This window comes from Psammomys obesus, unplaced genomic scaffold (assembly GCF_907164565.1).
Source record: "Psammomys obesus unplaced genomic scaffold, mPsaObe1.curated_primary_1811, whole genome shotgun sequence".
Taxonomy (NCBI): domain Eukaryota; kingdom Metazoa; phylum Chordata; class Mammalia; order Rodentia; family Muridae; genus Psammomys; species Psammomys obesus.
This window is the reverse complement of record NW_026596134.1, coordinates 12,591,723-12,601,188: the sequence shown is the minus strand read 5'-3', so window position 1 is coordinate 12,601,188 and position 9,466 is coordinate 12,591,723. Positions and strand designations below refer to the sequence as shown.

The 9,466-nt window shown below is 40.3% G+C and overlaps 1 protein-coding gene across 4 annotated transcripts in view; it reads left to right on the top strand.

The window, feature by feature from the left end:
- The window catches only part of Zc3h14 (zinc finger CCCH-type containing 14), a 46,710-nt gene that overhangs the window by 33,865 nt on the left and 3,379 nt on the right, over positions 1-9,466 (top strand). For 3 of the 4 annotated variants that reach the window (XM_055593191.1, XM_055593193.1, XM_055593194.1), the window contains 3 exons: positions 4,010-4,169; positions 4,958-5,190; positions 8,394-8,514. In XM_055593191.1, the coding sequence (XP_055449166.1) occupies positions 4,010-4,169; positions 4,958-5,190; positions 8,394-8,514 (514 nt within the window). The remainder of the gene's footprint in view (positions 1-4,009; positions 4,170-4,957; positions 5,191-8,393; positions 8,515-9,466) is intronic. The other variant, XM_055593192.1, reaches the window with a different exon arrangement.

The window sequence follows — 9,466 nt, the reverse complement described above, 5'->3', positions numbered from 1 at the left end:
CCCCCCCCCCCCCCCCCCCCCCCCAGTGAGAACTCTAGGTAATTCTCAAGTCCTGCCTTTCTGAACGGGATGGAGTGGAGTTACTATACTCCTCCAGCCTTAGTCCTGCTTCATCTACCTTCTCCCTGTCTGAGTGCTAAGATGCCCCAACTTTGGTTTTGCCTTCATCTTGCAACATTGCACAGAAGAGTCTTGTTTTAAGTATGGTGGCCAAAGTTTGTGCTTTGTTGTGTCCACTTTATCAACTCTTGTGCATTCTTTTTTATTTTTGTTTTGATTTCATTGTACAGCTCACTTGAAGCATTAGGTAGTTCTATGAGGCTTATGAGTGAGCACAGTCTTTATTCTGTCAGATTTTTTATTTCTGAGAACCATTCTGTTTCTTCATGTACCTTGATTTTTTTTTTCTTAACATACTGATTTTGTTTTGTGTATACAGTAATTTTTTTATGGGTTTGAGGATGTTAAAAGATGGCTTTGACATTTTCCTTTTCTCTCCTTGGTCTTGTTTTCTCTGAGTTGTTGGTTTTGAGTTTATGATAGAGGTTTTTCACATGCAGTGTCTTGATTACCTGTTTTAACAGAGAGTCAGTACACATTGATTGGTATGCTGGGTCCCTGAGTTTGGGGCATGTGTGTTAGACTTTGTTTTTGAATATGGATCCTGTGTAGAGAATGGTTTTTCTTGTGAGTCTAGTTTGGGAGCACCCTGGTGTTTTTAGTCTGGTCAGCCTTGGCAATAAAGGTCTTCCAAATAGTCTGATTGTCAGAGTTAAGATAGCTCAGTCAGTACAGGGGAACCGTGGAGGAACCTCAGCATTAATGTACAGGGCTTGCTTCATGTCGCTCCTTGTTTCACTGTGGAATTATTTGAGTATTGCTGGCATTTCTAGAAATTTTTGAAGGCTAAAGCCACACTTTTTTTAAGGAAGACAATCTATGAAATGGGTAAAGGTTTTCGGGAAAGCTGCCTTTTAAACAAAATTTTCACTGTTCATTCTTGTTTTTTTTGGTGTGGTACCTTTTTGTTATAGTGGGATGGCTCATCTCTGATTTTCCAGCAGTGATTTACAGGAAAGCACATACCTAGTCATTCTAAAGTCTTACCTGTAGTTGTGGGGGAGGGGTGTGGCACAGTTCCAAACAGATAAAATAGGTGTAGACACTTAGGCTTTATGAAAGGCTTCTTGTTCTGAAGTGAACCTTCTAGCATGCCTCTCTCTTTTGCTCTCCTCAAGGTCCTCTTTGTTGCTAGTTCTTAGTTTTTGGAGAAACTTGAAGTTAAATTAGATTGCTTTATTATTGTCTTAGAATCAGTTTCTACTCCTTTTTTTTTAAACTACTATAGAAATATGGTTGTTCCTTTGAACTTGTTTTCTTTATGGACATATGCTGCTTTGTTTAAAAAAGCAAAACTCTTCACTGCCATTTTTGTAAGGCTTCAGAAAGGGCCAGAAAGTAAATGCTTGAGCTCATCCCAGGTCTCTCTACCCGGACAAACTGGAACTCCCCTCTCTGCAGAGACTCCTTGTCACCTATTGACATGTAGTTTCTTTGTCCATTTGTGTGTGTGTGGCATGCATATGTGTAGGCATGTTTGTGGGTTCACAGGAATGTGTGCATGTGCATGTGGAGGCCTAAAGTTGATGGCAAGAGTCCTCCTCCATCACTCCACCTTATTCATCAAGGCAGGGCCTCAGTCAAACCTGAAGCTTGCTGAGGGAGTCTAATTTTGCTCTGGGATTCCTATTTCTGCATTCTGAAGCTGAAATTATGGGTGGATTGCCACTAACGCCTGATAATTACATGGGTATCTGGGGATCCTAGCTACAATCTTCATGCCTGACTCAGCAAGCACTTTAGCCACAGATCAATCCCCTGGCCTGAGACCTGGATTCAATGCACATTTCCTTAAACTTGGTAGCCTTTGACTATTTAGTATTCTGTGTTTTTTCCAGCTTTTTATCCTTTTGTTTTCATTGTCCTTCATTTTCCTTTGCCTGCCCTTCTCTCCCGCTGTTCCCTAAATGGCTAACCTTACCTTTATTTTCCTCTCATTATTTTTGTCTGTTCTGTGCCCTGCTGAGTTATAAACTGGGGAGAGCAACGATGACATGGTGGCAGCATTCTTTAGACCCAGTCCGGGGCTCTGTCATTGAAGGGCTTCAGACTGCCTCAGTAACATGGGAAGGAAAGTGCTGAGTGGGCTTCTTTGGCAGGGATAGCAGGGTCCAGCAGCAGCTGATCATAGTTGAATACCAAGTACAACACAGCTGCTCTTACCTACCTCTCTTCTCTCCAGAGGTCAAATTCTGAATTTTTAACTTTCCTTCTAAATAAGTAGGAACCCTAGAAGGACTTTAAACAAATCTAAAATTGAAATTTCTGTATTGGTTCCTCCTCTCTGTACTTTCACCTCATCTCTTTCTTCCATCCATTTTGCCTTCCCTGCCTGTGGTTGCAGCCTCTGTTCCTGTGAAGCTCTGGTGGGTGATGGGAGTGTGGAGGATGTACTTTTTCTTTTTTGTGTGTTGGAGGATGAAGCGAAGAAATTTTTTTAAATCTTTCTATTTCTGTCAGTCTATCCATCTATCTATCTCTATCATCTATTTATGTAATCTATCCATATATCCATGTATCTAATCTGTCTAATCTCTCTCTGTCTGTCTGTCTGTTTATTTGAGACCTGTCTTTGAAGGATCTGTCTTTGTAGGCCTGGCTGGCTCGGAACTCACTCTGTAGAATTGACTGTCTTTGGACTCACAGATACCCTCCTGCCTCTGCCTCCAGAGTGCTGGGACTAAAGGTGTGTATAACCATGCCCAACATGGAAGAAAGTGTTTTTTATCTGTTTTTCTAGAATACTGTTGATTGTGTCACTTCCCTACTTAGGAATCTCTTACTGTTTTCAGACCAGAATCCACAATATTTAGGCACGTGATTCGTTACATTTCTTTATCCTTTCTTAGCATTCCCTCTTCATATGGTCACATGCATCTTTTTAGCCATTCCACATTGCTCACCTTTTCTCAGTGTTTTGTGAAAGTCCCTTCCTTGCTCCATGTGTTTTCTTTACCTGCACTGACTTTCCTTGCTCTCCTCTTACTCATTCTCTTAATACTCATTTTACATACTCATCTTCAGCCAGCATTTCTTTGACTGTTCAGCTGGAGGAGGTACCCCCTGTTCTACCAACCTCTTCATTCCTTTTCTAGGCCTTGCTGTTTTAGAATTGTCCGTGTCTGATTTTTCTCTTCCTTTCTTTCTACATACCTAGAACAGTCCTTAGTTACTCAGTAAATATATATTCAGTGACTCAATAGCCTGAATTTTGGTCCACTTTTTTGTTGGCTTGAAAAGAACCAGCTAACTTTTGTCAGTTGACCGCGCACTGATAGGTTATCTTACTCACTGTGAACTCAGTTTTTGTTGCTTTTTGTGAAGTAGACACCTATAGATACTGTAGATGACTTGAGCTTGTGGAGGCTTCAACTGAAGGTTATGGTGACACATTCATTCCCTTTCAAAATAGTTTTCTATGTACAGTTGTGTAGAGATTATGCTGACTGAATTTTTATCAGGCAGTGTTTCCTGTGAAATATCACTGTGAAAAATGAGCAGAACTCATTTTGGAAAAGTAGTTCAACAGTTTTTGAATCGTAATTTTAGGAAACATTAAGATTTTTAAATTCCTTCTGGCTTTGAAAAAAGTAACTGTTGTCCTTTTACTGTGTTGTTAATATCCCAACAGATGTGATGCAGGAACCTTTCTCTGCTGTAGGCACAGAAAGTCATTTGTAGTGTGACATGTGAGCAAAGGACTATTTGAATTCTCTGAAGAGATGTTTGGAATGGAATTAACAGTCCTATTCCTGAGTAGAATTAGTCATGATTTTCTTTAAAATTAATTATAATTATATAAAAGATTGACATTCTTCTCACTTGTATGATTTTGAGAATAAAAGGTATATTCAGAAGTAAACATTTATGGCCAATTTTTTTGGCTCAGATTACTATGACATGGAATCCATGGTCCATGCAGACACAAGATCATTTATTCTGAAGAAGCCAAAGCTGTCTGAGGAAATAGTAGTGACACCAAACCAGGAGTCGGGGATGAAGACTGCAGATGCCCTGCGGGTACTTTCAGGACACCTTATGCAGACACGGTAGATGGTTTCTTTTTCTTGTGTAGCTACTTTGTGTGATTAGACAGCGCAGGTCAGCGGTAGTTCCCAGCTTCCCTGCCCCTGTAGCTCCACTAGATGGTGCTTTCATTGATTCACCGGTTAGGCTATGAAGAGTTAGCCAAATTCAGTTTTCAAAAGCCAAGTTCATCTTATTCAGAAATCTGTTAAATAGAAATAAAAGCTGAGTAGAATTTAACTCCATTGTTAAAGGGTTTAGTGTTCTGTTTTGTTTTTAAATGTACACCCAGAGAATCGAACTCTTAAAGCTGGGTAACCAAAATCAGGAAATTCTTCTGCAGGGTTTTAATAGCTTACTTAGGCTTGTGTGGTTCCTTCCTAAGAAAGCAGACTGAGTGTTTAGTTAAGAAACACATGTAAAGTCAGGGTTTTATTTAAAAAAAAAAAAAAAAAAAAGCTGCTTGGCAGGATGCTCTGAGCATCCATGCTAATTGTTCTTTGGTTTGGTTTGGTTTTTGGTTTATTTTCATGTTGACCCTATAAGGACCAAATAGACAATGGAGTCAGTTGCGAGGATATTGTCATTACTAATAAGTACAGGCTAGAAGGTCACTGGTGATGCTGCTGTAATTGCTGACCACGGCCATTGCGTTTTACAGTTCCAGTTTTGCTGTAGCAGGAGGTCATGTTAAGGCTAAGTGAACCAACGCAAAGCAAGAGAGTAACAGTTCTGCTGGAGAGGACTTTAGGAAGCTCAGCATTTTGTGTTTGTTTCCCTAATTCTATGGTATTTTTTATCTGTCTGGCAGAGATCTTGTACAACCAGATAAACCTGCAAGTCCCAAGTTTATAGTGACGCTGGATGGTGTCCCCAGCCCCCCAGGATACATGTCAGATCAAGAGGAGGAGATGTGCTTTGAAGGAATGAAACCCGTAAACCAAACTGCAGCCTCAAACAAGGGACTCAGAGGTCTCCTCCACCCACAGCAGTTGCATTTGATGAGCAGGCAGCTTGAGGACCCAGATGGTAGCTTTTCCAACGGTGTGTTGAGAACTCAGACTTTGCCTTCTCAGCCCACTGTCATTGAGAAGGGAGTCTTTGCCTGTGATATCTTGAGTGAATATTGGTTTGAGGCCTCACTTACATTTCTGTTTAGCAGCCTGTTTTCTGTCATACAAAACCACCAGTTCAATTTCATACTCCCCTTTGCTTGTTCACGGTGTTCTGTGATGCTAGTGCTAAAATGAAGTCCAGTCAGTATGATCTAAAATACCTCTTCATTGTGATTGCTGAAGGATGAACCATCAGTCTTGATGCATGTACCAGCAACAATCTCTCATGATTAACCTGAGAGAAAGATGGACTTTGATGTTGGTGTTTTCCACACCATAGTAGGAGTTCTCTGAAAGGGGTTTCTTATCTAGCCTGGCAGGACACTTGTTTGAGGAATTGGAAAGGCCTCGTTTTGAAGCTCATAGTGAGTAGCACTCATGTGAACACAGGTTCCATGCTTTCGGGGCCACCGTGCTTCCACTGTTCCTTGCTTCTCGGGTACAGTGATAGCTGTGGCACCACCAATCATTTATTGTTTGTTTCTTTCTTTTTTTGGAGATTTATATTGATTTGAGTATTTTGCCTGCATGTATGAATGTGCAGCAGCACATGTGTGCCTGGTGCTACATTAGATCCCGTGGAAATAGTTACATGTAGCAGAGAGCAGCCACGTGGGTGCTGGGAACTGAACCTCAGTCCTCTGCAAGAGTAGTCAGTACAAGACGTTAGCCACTGAGCCATCTCTCCATCCACCACCAACACTTTTCTCTCCTGATTGACATAAACTTCCTATGCAGCGGAGTTAATTACTAAATCTTAAAAATGAACAGATTCAAGGAAAAAAACAGTAAAAATTTTCAAGTGTTTCCTAAGTAATCATTTTCTTGGCAGATAAAAATACATTGATAACTTTTTTGTTATCCATTTAAAATACAGTAAACTAGAACAGTGAGTTCATGAGTAAGAAACACTTGTCAGAGGCTCTGTCTGCTGTGAGTCAAGTGTCACAGGATTATGTTGTTGGTTTGTGGAGGGAGTTGCAAGTGTGATCTAAGTAAAGCCAAATATTAAGTTAAAACTGAAATAGGCAGTGCACATTTTCCAACCCTGCATGTTTTGTCTACATTTGGAAAGTTTAGTGTTACTTCTCTCAGTTGTCGCTTGGCTCTGTTAAGACCCAGCTTTATTTAAAGGTGAGTTTCCATACTAGATCTTGTTAGTATGTGGGAAGAAGCGGAGACAATGTGGGTAACATGCCAGTCAGGTTAACATGCCAGTCATGGATGCCTGTCTTGTATGAGTGTCATGGCCATTGTAGAGAGAGCTGGGATGAGCAGAGCACTTCTTTGCCCATTGTGGACTCTCCAGTTCTGCGCTGGGATGAAACTGTAGCAGTAAAACCCTACAGATCCTGAAAGCTCTGGTCCTCACCTAGCGCAGGCAGGTTGAAGTTTTGTCTTTGGGTTAGTATTTTGGTGGTGGTATTTGAGGTGCTAACTAAACACACTATTTATGTTAAGGCACCTCTACTGCCCGTCATATGGTAGCACTTTACAGCTTTCAATACAAAGTGAATTTGCCTCTGAAATTGTAAATGTGAAGAGTGTTAGTCTCATGAAGTGAAGTGTCAGGATAGGAAAACAAAGAGCTCTGACTTCTGTATATATTGCTTCACATTTTCATCACTAAGAGAAAGTTGCATTGTAACATAACTTTTTTAAAAGATTAGTTTTAAGCAGCTACTTCATTTTTCTGGCTGCACTGCTCTTTGGGATCTAGTCTTTCCTTTGTTCTAGGTCTTGATGTGTATGTCACAGCCTTGTATATGGAGCAGGGCAGGGCAGGTTCCTTAGTAGATGGGGCAAAGATCATCTAAAAGTGAGCAAGCTTCCCCTCCTTTTTCTTCTCCTGGGCTTTCTTTAGAAATTCTCAGGGAACTTTTATATCCTAAGTCTAAAATAAATTACTTCCTATTTTTCTTATTTTGCTTATGAAGCCCAGGGCCTTATGGATGCTGAGTAAGCATTCACTTTTAAACTGACTCCCAGTTCTGCTCTTTTTAAAGTAGCAAAGTAATTTGTATCAGGCATAACCTAATAGTCACTGAGGCTCCTGTCTGTGCCACGTGATGCTCTTTGTGCCAGTTCTCAGGTAGGGAGAACAGGCTCGGTCACTAGAGCAGAAATGTTGCCTTTGTATAGTCTGATTCTGAGCAAAGTTAATTCTGAAACTAAAAATTCTAAAAACTTTTGAGAGATGTTAGATTTTTGCTCAGTGTCTAGATGAGCTACTAACATGCAGAGTCAGATTTGACCTGCCAGAGCTTGGACACTCTGCTGAAGTGAGAGTCGGCTTCACAAACAGTGTAAACATAACACAAAAACCCACTGATGATATCTGGATCAAAAGGCAGGATTATGGCCTTCATGTATGATTTGGTGCCATAAATTAGTTTCCTATAGATGTCACATGAAAAGTTAGCTATCCCATTCTCATGTGCCACAGTAATTGACATGACTTGACGCAGACACGGTGAACTCCACGGGTGAGGTGTATTCTCTAGGTCATGATCCCCGAGTCTGCCACTTAGCATCTTCCTCGCAGCAGACCTCAGACATGTTTCAAGGACCCTCTCTGTCCTCCTGCCCCACCTCCCATACCCCACAGATAGTGCCTGCTTCTCCATCTTTAGGTAAAGCCGTTTTCTTCCGAGAGAGCAGGGTGAGTTTGGTGCTCAGATCTTTACTGACTATACCTCACCAATGGGATATTTTTTTTCATTTGGACATTTGTCATTTTGCTGGAATGTGAAAGTTATTCACATTTTTTTACCAGCTTGCGTTTTAAGCTTAAGTGACTTTGTTTTGTTATATTTTGTTGTTTTTTTTTTTTAATTTGACATCCTTCACTTTTATATTTCAGTTCTTAAGTAAGACTGGAATTTAGACTTTTTGAATCTACCAGTAGAATCCCTGTGTCCTTGAGGTTTTACAATAACCCTGGTCCACCTTCCTGCTAACCTTAGGTTCTATTACTAGGACGGACTGTCCATATCACTTGAGTTATTTTGTTGGGCTGCAAACATGAAAGAATATAAAAATTTGAAACTCAGGTTTGGGGCTGATGTACTGACTAGATAGACCGTGTACTGAAATCCTAATTAACAGAATGCTCTTAATTCCTCTTTGAAGCTGAGATGACTGACTTGAGTGTGGCACAGAAACCAGAAAAACTTTTGGAACGCTGCAAGTACTGGCCTGCTTGTAAAAATGGGGATGAATGTGTATACCATCACCCCATTTCACCTTGCAAGTGAGTAATAATATCAAGTGGGTATTTTCCATAGTCATCTCTACATCCTACAGCTTTCCATTTCGCCAATTAAACATGCGTAAACACGATACTTAATACTTAACATAACCATCCCTAGAGCTGCATGTGTGTTTTGAAAACAGTTTGTGTTTGGTACCTATTATCCTGAAATGTCTGGGTCCCTTGGGGACCCTATATATCAAATGTAACTATACAGTTAGTATAAATTTGTTCACAGATAACCATCAATTTTATTTAGGTTGGGAGTAAATTAATTTATATGCGTAATGAAAAATAAGCTACATGTGGGCTAGTTTTCCTTACCAACTGGCTGGTTTAAGCCAGTGAACTTTGTGAGATCATGTTTTTTGTTTTGTTGGTCCTACGATTGGACTATGTCTGTTTTCACAGTAAGTACATGTTTATAGGTACTTGCGTAATCATATGTATAAGGGCTATAGGAGGAATCTTTTTATAGTACAGTACATGAGTTCTGCTTACTGTTTCAGTAGTTACTTAAGATTTGGACATTCATGGCTAGAGAGATGGCTCCATGCTTAAGAGCACTATATTCTTCCAGGGGACCTGACACCCTCACACAGACATATGTTCAGGCAGAACATCAGTGCACATAAAGTAAAGTAAGTAAATTAAAAGAAAATAAATGAAATTCTGAATTTAAAAAACAAAACAAACCATGATTTGGCCATTCTGTTAAAGTAGAATGACTCAAACCTCTATAGTGTCTTGCCTTGAGTTACAACATGGTAGACTTCCTCCAGATCTGAACTACAGCTGTGTTCTATTTTGGTACTTAACTTCATTTTAAAAAGTAGCAATCACCCCGCCCCATCCCCACTACAGAGGGGTGAAGCCTAAGCTTCATGTACATCAGGCAAACGCTCCCCTGAGCTTTGTCCCTAGTCCATTAATACTGTGTCTGTGAGAGACA